We start from the raw sequence: 13,959 nt of genomic DNA on the forward strand, positions 1-13,959 counted from the left end.
TGCTGAAACCGCGTGGCGTTGGCTTACTAAAAAAGAGTCAACCATCAGCAAATGAGGTGTTCAGAACCAACAAGATTCAACACAAGGGAAGTCCTCTACTAAGGAATGAGTGGTGTCCATGTAAGGCCTGGAAGCAAGGAGAGTATTCAGGTAGTCTAGGGTCACCTTGAGGGCCAGTTCCGGTAGCACGAAAACCGATAATCAGCCCAAATTCACATGCATGTCTCAGGTGGAACAGGCAGTAATACGACAACATTATGCAACACTTTGTGACAGTGGTACCTCATTAGATAAAGATAATCGCTTGTTGTGACCAAAGAAAGGAGAGGTGCTTCACCGAGGTAGTAGAAGCTTGAGACTTTGATGGTGGCACGGCGTAAGAGCAGGCGGAAATTGGCTGTCACAAGCTTATGACGATGTCCAAGTATGACACGTGTCGAGCAAGTCTCATTTTCCCATGTGCTGTAGCATCTCGGCTAACATCTCTCTTGTTTCAATTTCAGTGATTTGAAAGAGCACGTCGGGTTATGTTATGCGGTAGAAGCTATTGGAGAAGTTGCCGTGCCAAAGAGCTTGCTGCACCAAGGTGTAGGTAATACGGGAGTGCACGTGACTCTAGTAACATTTTCCATACACCTTGGACTTTCATTGCTACTACGCATCTTCTGACACTTTATAAAACTTCCAGCAAGACGATCTTCTTTCCTTTTAATGATGCATCCCATCTTGCTTGGATAGCAATGTCTCAGCTGACAAGTGTTGGCTGAAAGGCGGGGAAAATCATGGCTGAATCAACGCCATCGCCAAAAGCGATATTGCGAGGGCACAAGGCCCAGGTACACGCCGCCACGTTCGTGAGACAAAATGAGCGCCTTGCGACTGGCGATGCGGAGGGCTGGGTCGTGCTCTGGGACCTCACCATTATGCGGCCACGAGCTGTCTGGAGAGCCCATGAAAATGCAATTCTTGGCATAAGAGGGTGGGGCAACGACAAAATTATCACGTATGTTCTCAATACGCAGTGCAGCATGAGGTTGAAAGTTGTTACTGACCAAAGACCCAAGCCACGGCCGTGATCACAAGCTTATTGTGTGGAGGGTCAAAGAGGAGGACGAGGAGCGACTCAGCGTCTCATTGCCGCTGGAGGACACCCCCATGCCACGCCCACAGCCCTGGGTCCTTCATTTGTTGGAGGTGAACACAATGAACTTTTGCTCATTTGCTGCTTGTCTCGGTGACCCCAAGCAGGGAGGTTCTATTGAAACCAGCTCGTCTACAGCAGAAGTCAATCTCGCTGTGCCCAATACCCTCGCCTCTGAGGCCGTAAGTAGCCGCACCATTGGCGATGCTGACGATGGCAAGTCTAGCCGTACTTAGCTGACGATTCTCAGATCGATATCTACACACTACCAAACCAGAGCAGGATCCACACTATCAAACCCGGCCAACAGAATGGCATGGCCATGAGCCTATCTTTGTTACACCACAATGAAAGATTGACACTGGCTGCAGCGTTTGAAAACGGATTTGTCTCGGTGCATCGTCTAGAAGCTGACGGGTCTTGGACGATGACATACCGATGCCAAGCCCATACGCAGCCTGTTTTATCTATAGACATTCATCCCAATCGGGAATACCTTTTTACTTCAGCGGCAGATGCCCTGATAGCGAAACACCCGGTTCCGGTTTCTCAGCAAGAGGTAGACATTGGGCTTGAGCCTAACCAGAGGGTAGTAGAGGTGGTTGACACTCCGTCTGCCTCTTCCGCAACAGGTTCAGGCCGCAAGACTCTAAAGGAATGGGAGCACGCACTCAAAATCGTTAACACAAAGCATTCTGGCCAGCAAAATCTCAAAGTCAGGTCCGACGGGAAGATATTTGCCACTGCTGGGTGGGATTCGAAGATCAGAGTATACTCGACAAAAACACTAAAGGAGCTCGCTGTGTTGAGCTGGCACAAAGTCGGGGCTTATGCCGTGGCCTTTTCTGCTATTGAGGACTCAGCTGCTCCCGCAAGCACTAAAGCTCCATTATCCGGGCAGTGGGAAGAGAACACCGCCAAGGAATTCGATGGCGCAACACTTCAAAAGGCTGAGGCTAAGGCTGAGGCTGAGGCTGAGCCGCAGGAAACAAAGAGCTTGGCGAAAGGAGTTGGAATGAGCGTCAAGGATCGCAGACTTCAACTTGCAAAGACGGCACACTGGATTGCGGCAGGGGCAAAAGATGGAAAAGTAAGTCTCTGGGAGATATATTAAAACTCGCTATTTACACCAATATTCATGTCGTTATATCATTATCATTCTCATCAAGCAGTTCGTATCATCATCGCTCGCCGGCATCGAGCATACCAAGAGAAAAAGCTTAGCCGGTCCGCCTGCTCACACCAATCTTCCACACTGGCTGGTATAACTCGGATCAACTCTCTCGCGCAACCCATCTTCACTGCTTTTTTGCAAGCTCAGCCCATATCCTTGACATCCACGCTGAGACCAGCGCATCTCTCTCGCCAGTACTCATCATAGCACTGATCACTAATGTCATCAGATCGCTCATGTCCACCTCTCGTGCTACCAGCTGGCCTTCTGCATCGCTCCATTCATATCGAACAGCTTTGTCCCTGGCGGGAACAGCTGAAAAGAGAACATTTCGGCGTACCAACTGATGATCAAGCGAGTGTGTTGCGCGGCGAATGCGATAGCCCCTGGTAGACGACAATTTCTTTGGCCGAAAGCTCTCCAGCCCAAAAGTACAGAGACTCTTCCGTGATGTGGGCTCTGCATGATACGGGAATGTCGGGCAGGTGACTCGTACGGGATGCTTCAAGTCATAAATGTGCCTCCTCCGCGCCGCAATCTGGGCCTCGCCTTCTCGCCGTTTCACTGAGTAGTCCAGCCTCTCTATGCGCACATTGCGATCTGTGTCTTTGAGAAAGCCCACCGAGTGAGAGAGCTCGTATAGTGGCGGCGCGGGGGGGCCAGCCGAGTGAATGAAGCGACCAGCTACATAGAGAGTTGTCGGTGAGAGGAATTCCTCTTGCTCGCTGGGCGTGGGGCTGCTGACAAAGTTGCTGCAGTAGTATGAAGGAGGGTCTTCCATGAGTGCGTATGTTGTTTTTATGGTGATGAGGACACACTTCAGTTCTTGGTGGACGTATATGGTGAACGTATATGATGGACGTACGGCGGACGGCGCAACGCAAGGCCCGACTTATATGCGATTTGAGGACACGATGCTGTCGGTGGCTACAGTGTACGCGGAGGCATGGATCGTGGCCGAACGGTGTGAATTTGCCTTTGAGCGTTACGATTACAGCGAGTGACGTGATGCTGGCGCTCCCCTGGCTTCTTATTCGCAGCCACGGTCTTCACAGGTCCGAGCCACATGATATATCCAGTGAATATGGACATGTTCTGTCCCTATCAGCACTTTAAATGCTGCACCATGTAACCCGAATTGGCTTTGGCGATGCAAAGATACAGCGAGGAATGACATCAACATTCATGCTAGCTGCTAGCCTGGCCTGGACCCATCCCGCACACGGGATTTATATGGAGATGTGCTAAAAGCTGCTGTCACCGAATGGCGGATCCGCTAACACTAAATGGCTCTCTCGAACTCTCTCACACACACATTCGGACAGATGTTGCAGCGTTGAAACCGATGGCCCGATTTAACGATCTGCATGCGTTTGGCCATCTGAGATGACGCCCTCTCGGCAGTTTATAGACCCATCACGCTGCACAGGCCAGCCAGAACCAACAGAACCAAGGAACGGCTGGTGGATATCTGCATCATAACTGTTTATTTATAGATGAAACACGTTTTCTCTCGTGGCTACATCACACCGCAAAACGGTCGCGATTGCGCTCGCTGATAAGGCGAGCTAAGTGTGCAGCTTCAAGATAGAAGTTGCGATCCTTGGGTAGCATCCAGCGCCTTGGTCCAGAGGAGAAAACTACCTAGTACTAAAGCATGAGGATATGGCAGTAGCGTGCAGTGAAGATGCGACCTTGGAGCGTCAAACTTCTTAGCTGCGTCTCTAGGCTCTTGGCAACGTGGCTGTGATCTCGGGGGCGGAAAAGAAGGCTGTGGGTGATGGTTGACTTTTGCTTCTGATAAATACTACGCAGGGTGCCATGGATGGAATCGACCGCCACTGATACGCGAGTCTTGAGGTATTGGATCAATATTACGATGAGTGCAGCAATAGGGGATATGACGTGCTATTCGTGGCGGCTTGGCCCACAAGCCAGGAGGAGGTCACAGGGATATGTGTGAAGCCTTTTGGATTTGTAAGTAGTATTAATTGTTCCCACGTAAGTACTACTACGTGTTGACTCGCATATCTCGACAGTAAGTCCAAAGGTAGGGGGTAATATGCCTTGTTTAATTCCAGATACGATTCATTAAATACTATTCTATAATAGGAAAAGCGAGTTAAGATACCTAAGGTAGAAAGCTCCCGGGTAGGCTGTGTACATCGCGATGCTTTGGAGTCGCCTCTGCAAGAAGCCCACAGCCAGAGTCGAGTTATGAGGTCAAGCCATGGTAAATCTTATGTGGTTTCTATAATTTTGATATGTGATAATGCAAACGTATCTACATGTTTCGTCGGGTTTGGGAGATCAAACGGTATATGTGTGTTCAACAAGATGCGTATTTGGTTATTAAGATCCACAGCCAGAGTCGAACTGGCGAGAGTCTGTTGGATCAATTCAGTCAACCTCTTGGCTTGTAGAATCTGCGATAGAGTTCTGTTTTGCTTTCTCATAGACTATCTTCTGTGTATTTACAAAAGAAACACATCGCTTACAGAGGTTCGCTATGAAAGTCGAGTCCTTTGTTCGAGATCTGTGAGCAAACTAGTAGCGGCAGCTTATGTTATCAATAGTATACGTGATACCTAATCTATTTTCGAAGTTTACCTATCTCCTTGGTCGTTGGTACGAGGATGCCCCTCTTTGAAGTATCACGTAGACCGGGGGCTGGTGCGGTAGCTGCCCGGCGAATAGTACTGCGCATATAACGACAGGCGGGCACTGTAAATGAATCTGCGTAAGTACGACAGCATGAACTGGTCCTATCGTGCGATAGATGGCTCCTAGCTGCCTATTATTTCACTGCTATGATTAGCCGTAGGAGGTAGACTGTCACGGCATCTTGTGTTGAAATGAGGGGGCAGATCACCAATTAGTTGGCGGGCTACATGTTGCACAAATCCTTCCCCTGCTCGTGAGTGTTATACTGTCCTTGTTGCCTTGCCCCGACGTAGTGTACTTTGTGTAGCCATTTGAATATCTCCCTATTCTCCCTCCTATCTAAAGTTACGGGTCAAGCTCCCATCATCAGATGCAAGGAATAGCACTTCCGTCCAGTTTTAGGATACCGGTCTCTTCAATTTGACGGATGCGAATGACTCTGTTAAATAGGCCCTACGGAGTACTTTCCAAGTGGTTTATATGCAACGTCTGGGTGCACGATGTTAGCAGGGAGATTCGTGCTACTTTGGTGTGTGCCACCGGTATCAACGCGGGGCGGATGATTTGTTCGATGCTCGCAAGATACCCTCACTTTTGCCTTGTTACTCTTTGGGTATTGCGGAGCGATACAACAATTGTAGTGGCTTGTAGGGGAGCAGAAAGAACAACACGAAAATACTCCGCCTCACCTGGGTAGTAATGCACTGCATATTCTCGCAAGGTAGATAGGCGTATGTTGTAAGTAAGATGAGTTGGTTGCTCCCCCCCCCTCGAATTCCAGTCACTGCATGTAGATAGAGCCAATCGATTTGGAGAGAGCCTGATATCCTTGTATAATTGCAACCATACTTCTTCTCTTCCTCACCGAAGTAATGAGGTAGACCAATGAGACATTTATTATTGAATAATATCCCCTATAATTAGAACTCGACTTTGCATGTCGCGATGTATACTCGAAAGAGCACTCCTATGTCTTTAAATACCCCTCTCTTCTTCAAATTTACCCCTTCATCGTCGACACATAAATCTAGATCATACCAGATTTCAACTAGAGTGTATACAGCATTCATTTTCTCAACGTTGAAAATCTTAATTTTTCACAAATGGCATTATCACGATGGCCAAACCAATTTATCATCATATGTCTCTTTTCACTCGTTCAAGCTTACACGATATTCGAAACAAACTGTTCTGCCCCTGATACTACGTCGAACTTTGTGTCATCTCCTAATACCCGTGGAACTCTCGACATTCTATGGAGCTCCCTCTTCACGATCTTCGCTTGCACTTGGAGCGTCCAGCATCCCAATCTTCCCGAACAGCAACAACAACAAGACGTCGATGACCATGCCTCGACGCTAAAGGGATGGCGTGCACGGGCATGCCCTGCATGGAAAAACGCCAAATGGGGATTGAAAGGATTTTATAGAAGCACCCTGCGGATGTTATGGACTAGCATTGCTCCTGAATTGTTGGTTGTTGCAGCTTGCAACGAACTGATTGCGGCACGGAGTATTTTCAAAAGAATGAAGAACTTGTACTTGGGAGAAGAAGAAACTTGGAGTTTAACTCACAGCTATTATGCAAACATGGGAGGTTTCGTCGTACGAAACCCATTGGCGAACAAAACCATTTATCATGATCCGTACCACCTTACCGGCGAGGAATTTCTCCAACTTCGAAAAAGAAAGCACATTACAAAGCTGCCTGACATAGCAGAAGCAGAAATCAAGGACAAGTCCAAAGGCGATATTCTTGGAAAATCAATTGCGCTCGGCCAGATCGTGTGGTCTATAATTCAAATCATCGCACGAGTCATGAGAAAGCTACCCGTTTCGCCTCTCGAGGTAGCTGTTGTAGCCTTTGCTGTCTGCGCAATTCTTACGTACATTCTCTACTGGGAAAAACCGCAGCGCGTCAGCGTCACTCAAACTATCTCGCTACACGACAGTAGTCAGCTATATAACAAAACAGGTCTGAAAGATAGTACCAGATTTTTCAAATACCTGTTCAAGTATTTTCTCAGGCATTTGGGAATCTCTATCAAACAAAGTCAATTCCATGGTGCGCCGATTAGCGTGGATAATACGTTGGATAATGGAAAAGCTGGGAAGAGGGAAGTCAGGGTTGTTTTAGTTGTTGTGTCTATCAGTGCGGCTCTGTTCGGCGGAATACATGTTGTTGCGTGGAACTTCCCTTTCCCATCGACAATCGAATTGATCTTTTGGAGATGTGCAACTGTCTATACGACCACAGCTCCAGTTTGCAGCGTCCTGCTTCTCTTTTTGGTCGGACAGTTTGAGCATAGTACGCAGGGATTGACTTATCACTTAGCCACATTTTGTCTCACCCTCGCTGCTGCTCCCTTCTTCCTTTACCCCATTGCAAGGTTGTTTATAATTGTCGAGATGTTTCGCACGCTTTACTTTCTCCCTCCTGGTTCATTTGTTTCCACCTGGGCACCTAGTGTCCCACATGTTGCTTAGGTAGGTACTTTAGGTACCTAGTGGATATGAGGATACGCCAGATAATTTCATACACATATATCCTTGGCGGCAATTTGGCGGGCTTATTAACAAAAAGTAAGACTGTCAGAATCGACAGTCTCAGGCTCATATGTTTGTAGAAGGAAGGCATGAGAGAGTGGCACGAGGTGGACTTACACCAATGCAAACTAAAGCGAGACGATTCCATATGGAGCTGCTGAGACCTGCAATCGTGAGTTCGCAAGGCCTAACCCTGTTGGCAAACGAGGTATAATGAGAGGGAGAGAGAGTATAAAGAGAGAGAGAGAGAGAGAGAGAGAGAGAGAGAGAGAGAGAGAGAGAGAGAGAGAGAAACATGGCTATTTGAATGTTTCTCGCGGCATAGGCGGAGAGAATTACACCGGCAAACATGGAACTCTCTTCACAGTTTTACTTTTTGACAATCATCAATTCTCAAGAAGCCAGCGATATACTTCGATATCTGCCTTAAACTCTCTGGTGTATGCCGATAAGACCATTGATGCTACGATGGGCGAGAGTGCCTGAAGTGTAGTATGACTAGGCAAATGAAGAGTGGAGCGATATCCTGAGTTTTTTTGTGCCTACGTATAACATCCTTGAAGAAACAAACCGTCCTTTGAGATTAAGAATATTCATCTGTCTTCCGATACATCTCGAAACCAGCTAACTTTGAATCTGCAAGTAATCTCGCACTCAGAATTCTAATTGACTTTGATATTGCGCTGCTTGTTCAGTTAATGCGTTTTGTAGAATAGATACATTCACCTTTTGGATTCCTATGAAGGTCTTGCCTGGGCATATGAGAGAGCTCCTTGAAGGCAGGGAGATACGGAGATAAGATACTTATAGCCACCACGAACAAGGGCAGTTACTTTGACGCTTTGAGGAAAGTTCTAATTATAGTAGTGTTTCCCTAAAGTTACAGTTGCTTTGGAACAGTATGTATACACGCTATTGCTGCAAACAAGCGTGACTCTTTCTGATCAGGAGTATCAGCTGCTGTTGGGAGTGGCTCAAGCTGGTTCATTGTGTGAAGAGTATGAGACACCCAAGCGTCTACATAACGGCTGAAATGCAAACAAGGGCACCATAAAGAAGATTAAATGCTATTCACTGCCTCGTCGGGATCTCTTTAATAACCGTGCCCACCCCTTTTTCTTGAGGGTTGGTCCTAGCGGGAGGGCTAACGACTGTCCGAGCCCGAGAAGCTGCGTGCTCATTACGAAACCAGCAGTAGTGATTCTACAAAAGTCCGTCTTTGGCTTACTTGTCAGGTCACATATTGTCGTGTGCGGTGAGTTGTTATGAGCTGATTACGACACGGAATGCGGAGGGAGGCGGTTGTCGCTGGGGATGTTACAGTAGCCTCATGCTGTTAGCCGTCTACATGTGGTTGTCGATTGTTGGGTTTCTTGTTTTGACGGGATCCGTACGTGCGGATTAGATGATCTGTTCTGAAGGAATTCAAGATCGCCATGTGGTCGGAACAATCCCATCCTTAGATGCTTTGAAATCTGCAACACTATACCATGCAATGAAAGACATATCATTTGTTGACGACTTGTTAAATCTAAGCCCGCTGCTTCGTCGTCACCAATACAAATGATTTCCGCAGACTTGTCATTATTAATTTCCCGAAGCCTTGCGGAACTCCTCATTCTACGGAATTAAGGTTCGCGTCTCGAACGCAGATATTCACGTTTCAAAACCCCAAATCCACGCCAATATCGGAGTTGAAGCTCAAACACCCGCATCTTCATTAGCAAGTAGCCTATTCCTCCATCTAATAGGGCGATTAAGTTGTCGCAATGGCGGACATTTCAAAAGTCCGCCAGCTAGCAGCGGCAGAGGCTGACAAACCTTCTCGCACTACGGCAGCACTACGCGCCATAGCGCATGAAAAAGCAGAGGTCACCACAAAAAAAGGGACCGCTAAGACGCCACCGAGGGCGGTTCCAATCTTGCTCGTGGCGTGGCCCGGAAATAAAAGAGTTTAATTTAGCTGGGGAGGAGAGAAACGTGCCGGCCACTTTGCGTAGGTACGTGTATGCAGATTGACGAGATAACGCTACTGGAATGGGTTTTGATAGTGGACTGGCGCACTCGGCGTAACATTTCATCCGCAAACGTTCCGGTTGGTTGAGACGACTGCTGAGGTCAACAAGCCAAATTGATACCTAACGCTTTCGCCATCTTGAGATGCGGTGAGAGATAATCAGCGACGGGGCCTTTTACCGAGCGAAGGATGAAGCAGGATCAAATCTACAAAGTTGATGACGGGCGTGAAAAAGTAGGTACTTGTCACACGCTGCACAGTCACGGCAAACCTTCTTGTACTCGTTGAAAACTGCAGAAATTTTCTTGCTTGGTTCGGCTAGTGACTCACTTAGCGGCTGTCGCGATGCCTGATCGGGGCAAAGCCAGGATCCTGCTAGCGGCTTAGCGCGTGTCCGTGATCTTGGTAGCGGGATAAGCCTTTTCCAGCGATATCCTCTCCCCTGTTGCCTCAACTGGACGTTGCTTTTTGTTGGCCGCTCTTGACTCGCGGTTAGACGCTGCGTTCATCTCCCTGCGATTATAGGCCTAGTACTATCTGTTTGTGCTCCTTGAGAAGCCAGTGTAGATCTTTTTTGTATACATACTGTTGCCATGTACCTATCCTGCAGCGAATACGTGTCCAGTGTAGGTAGGGATGGCAATCAATGATGCTTTCTTTACGCATGTACATGTACACAACACCATTGCATCCTGCCTGCACGTAATCGCCACCTGGACACGAGCCATTTGGCTCTGAATAGCTGCATATTCCTTCGGGCTCTTGCTGCTGTCCGGAGGCCCAAAGTACCAGCAAGCGGGCGTTTTGTCTCGAATCGCCAAAGTCAACAAAGCAGAGCCGCCATTCAGAAACGCTAAAGTCCCATACGAAAGCAACATGTGGTTCCAGTCCAGTTCCCACTCGGTCGTTCCGCCCTGCGCCAAACTAGGGCGGCCAACCAGATCCAGCAATCTGGCTCATACGCCGTGAGCTTAATTCCCATTGTGTCAGCAATCAAATCTTGGCTTTTCCGTTAGGCTGGGCGGACTTTGGAGATTAAGTGTCCGAGACAGAGAGGACGAGAGATGGGCTCCAACGCACTTACACCCAAGGGAAGCGGGTCGATTCGAGGCTCGTTCACATACAGAGGACTTGTCCAAGGGGGTGGACTACGTGGACGTGAACGGGGACCGTGTACAAGTACGACGAAGGAAGAGGGCTTAGCGGACCCTAAGTCCGCTTTGATAGAAATTTCTACTTTGCGGTAGTGTAGTGGCTCGTTGCCGTGCCGTACCCCGGAAAAGAAGCTTGTGCAAGAGCAGGCATGTATATATAGAATGGGCATGGGCTCCGAGAGCTGGGGACCTGGTTGAAAAAGGTTCTCCCAACCATCCACGCGTTGTCACTTTGCTGGCAGCCCTTTCCACCCCTTGTCCTTAGCATTTATTCTCCGAAAAGAGAACAGGAGGACGCAAGTCATCATGGCAGATTCACACCAGGATCCTGCCAAGCTGCACGCTGCAGTGGCATCGACGGGCACGACACTCAATGGCGAGGATTTCGATAGCAAGACTCCGGTGCCCAGCTTAGGAGGAGAAAAGGACGACCTGGACCTCGCAGTTGACGAGAAGCAGCAAGACTCTGTTATCGAGTCTCCGGCTGACGATGGCGAGCTGCGAGAGGACGAGTACCCTTCGGGTATCAAGATGTTCTTCATCGTGGTCGCCTTGGTGTTGAGCGTCTTCCTCCTGAGTCTTGATATGGTGAGTCTATATCCATCCGTTCGGCGGTGAGGAAAAAGAGTGATGATGTGTACTAACAAGCTGTCTCTTCCCAGACCATTGTTGCGACAGCTATTCCCAAAATCACAGACGAATTTCAAGGCCTCGACAAGGCTGGTTGGTACGGTGCCGCCTTCTTCATGACTGTCGGCGCGTTCCAGTCAACATGTAAGCAACTCTACTCCCTACAATCGCATCTCAGCTCCAGCCACTAACAGAAGAAACTCATCAGGGGGCAAGGCATACAAGTATTTCCCTCTCAAGACCACCTTCATCCTCTCCATCATCATCTTTGAGCTCGGCTCCGTCATCTGCGGCGCCGCCCCCAACGCCGAGGCCCTCATCACCGGCCGCGCCATTGCCGGTCTGGGAGCCGCTGGCCTCGGCGCCGGCGCATACACAATCATCGCCTTCTCCGCGCCGCCCAAGAAGCGTCCCGCCTTCACCGGCATCATTGGCGCTTCGTACGGCTTTGCCAGTGTCATCGGACCGCTGCTGGGAGGCGCCTTCACCGACCACGTCACCTGGAGATGGTGCTTCTACATCAACCTGCCGATTGGAGGTGTCTCCGCGGCCATCATCTTCATCTTCTTCCAGACGCCTCGCAATGCGGTGCCGGTCAAGGCGCCTCTCGTTGAGAAGATCCGCCAGATGGACCCCCTCGGTGTCATCTTGATGATGGGCGCCACCGTCACCTTCATCTTGGCCGTCCAGTACGGAGGCATTGCCCACCCCTGGAACTCATCCGTTGTCATCGGCCTTCTGGTCGGCTTCGCCCTCATCATCGGTGCCTGGGCCTTCAGCCAGTGGTTCCAGGGCGAGTACTCCATGGTGCCGCCAAAGCTGTTTTCCAAGCGCACCAACTGGGTCATGTGTCTCGTTGCCTTCATCCAGGCCGGCGGCTTCTTCGCCGCCATCTACTACATCCCCATCTACTTCCAGTCCGTCGACGGCACCAACCCGACCATGAGCGGCGTCCGCAACCTGCCCTTCATCATTGCCGTGTCCTTTTCAACCGTCGCTAGCGGCGCCCTGGTCAGCGCAACTGGCTACTACCAGCCTCTGCTGCTCGGCGGCACATCCATCGCCACCATCGGCGCCGGTCTGCTGTACACCATGAGCACCACCACGTCCACCGGAAAATGGATCGGATACCAGATCATCGCCGGCGCCGGCTGGGGCACGTCCTTCCAGATCCCCATGATCGCCGTCCAGGCGCTGTCCGACCCGGCCGACCTGGGCCCTACCACCGGCATGCTGCTCTTCTTCCAGGGCCTCGGCGGCGCGTTCCTCGTCTCCGGCGCCCAGTCGGCCTTTGTCAACACCATGATCCGCCACGTCCTCCATCACGCTCCTCAGGTCAGCCAGGCCATGCTCGTCCTGACGGGCGCCACCGAGATCCGCAACCGATTCCCCGCCGACCAGCAGCCCTTTGTCATTGACGGCTACATGGCGGGCATCAAGGTCGTCTTCGCCATGTGCGTTGCCTGCACGGGCATTGCGACGCTGATTGGCCTGGGCATGCGGTGGAAGAAGCTCAACCAGGATGCTCTCAAGAACGCCGGTGGAGCGGCATGAGGAGTTTGTTGGCTGAATCAGGAAAGATGACAGAACATTCTGGTAGATTTTGTTTTGCATTTGCATTTGCAGGCGTCCATTTTTTTTTTTTTTCTTTTTGAATACGAAACGGGATCCATATATATAATGGGTTACATGGAGGTAATACCGGGTAATATAGATAGGGCAGAAGTGGGATTTCTGACACCCTCCTTTAGAATCTTCTTTTTGTTTTAAACGCATGTAACGCTATATACCTAGATGATGCATATATTCAACATACCTAGAGAGAAAGGAATCAATCACTACTCACGGTCTACTTTTAGTCTTTGATTCGTCTTTGATATCTGTGAACACGGCTTTTCGCCTTTGCAAGACGGCAATTCGAAGATGGTGATGTATTGCCTGTAGTAAGCTTACCTTTTGGGGGTTTAGTCAAGCTGGCGATGATAAAAAATGATTGATGTCAAGTACGGCGTGATCATGGAGTTTATACGAAGGAATGCGTGTGACAAGTGATAAGGCTGCACTGAGCCGAGCAGTGGCCTGATGGTTCCAGGCAGCCTTGGATACAATGCAACATGATGTATGCTTCTCCAAGTCAGTGTCATACAACATTGGCCCTTTCTTGTGCATTAACAAGTGTTTACCAAGCATGGGAAAAGTAGGATTTGATTATAAACCTCTGTACAAGTCAAATCATCTCAAATCAAATCAGTACGTACCAGCGATAATGTAACATTGAACATGACGTCTTACACAGCCCTACCACTTACTCGACTCGGCAACAAGCCTCACGCACTCATTGCAACTCTGCATCTCAAATCTCACGTGGGATCCCACCAACGCAACCGCACATTCACCCCCAGTTTAAGCCTCCCATCCACAGCTCCTTCAGGCACGGCCAAGTCCGGATCTCCATCCCAGGAGAGCGGTCGTGACAACCGCCGTGAGATTTTTGGGGAGGGGCCGATCCGAAGCTCCGTCATACCGCGAGGCAGAACCACCACCGCGCGGTAAAAAAAAAAAAAGCCAAAAAAAGAGCAGCCAGAGCTTCATACCCAAAACTCCGCCGCAGAAACCATCACGAAAAAAAAACA

The 13,959-nt window shown here is 49.4% G+C and overlaps 3 protein-coding genes across 3 annotated transcripts; 2 read left to right on the forward strand and 1 right to left on the reverse strand.

Annotated features, from left to right (window-relative positions):
- Window positions 1-782: 782 nt before the first annotated feature.
- On the forward strand, window positions 783-2,255 carry TGAM01_v205306 (hypothetical protein; the record flags this gene model as incomplete). Its single annotated transcript, XM_018803307.1, has 3 exons — window positions 783-1,003; window positions 1,065-1,323; window positions 1,392-2,255. The coding sequence occupies 3 exons, from the start codon at window positions 783-785 to the stop codon at window positions 2,253-2,255; spliced, it is 1,344 nt and encodes a 447-aa protein (XP_018663345.1).
- A 184-nt stretch (window positions 2,256-2,439) lies between these two features.
- On the reverse strand, window positions 2,440-3,096 carry TGAM01_v205307 (hypothetical protein; the record flags this gene model as incomplete). Its single annotated transcript, XM_018803306.1, has 1 exon — window positions 2,440-3,096. One exon carries the CDS (start codon window positions 3,094-3,096, stop codon window positions 2,440-2,442), a length of 657 nt encoding a protein of 218 aa, XP_018663344.1.
- A 7,906-nt stretch (window positions 3,097-11,002) lies between these two features.
- TGAM01_v205308 (hypothetical protein) lies at window positions 11,003-12,880 on the forward strand (the record flags this gene model as incomplete). The annotated part of the gene is made up of 3 exons (XM_018803305.1): window positions 11,003-11,284; window positions 11,359-11,470; window positions 11,535-12,880. 3 exons carry the CDS (start codon window positions 11,003-11,005, stop codon window positions 12,878-12,880), a joined length of 1,740 nt encoding a protein of 579 aa, XP_018663343.1.
- Window positions 12,881-13,959: the final 1,079 nt, after the last annotated feature.

Source organism: Trichoderma gamsii (assembly GCF_001481775.2).
Source record: "Trichoderma gamsii strain T6085 chromosome Unknown Scaffold_16.2, whole genome shotgun sequence".
Classification (NCBI taxonomy): Eukaryota; Fungi; Ascomycota; class Sordariomycetes; order Hypocreales; family Hypocreaceae; genus Trichoderma; species Trichoderma gamsii.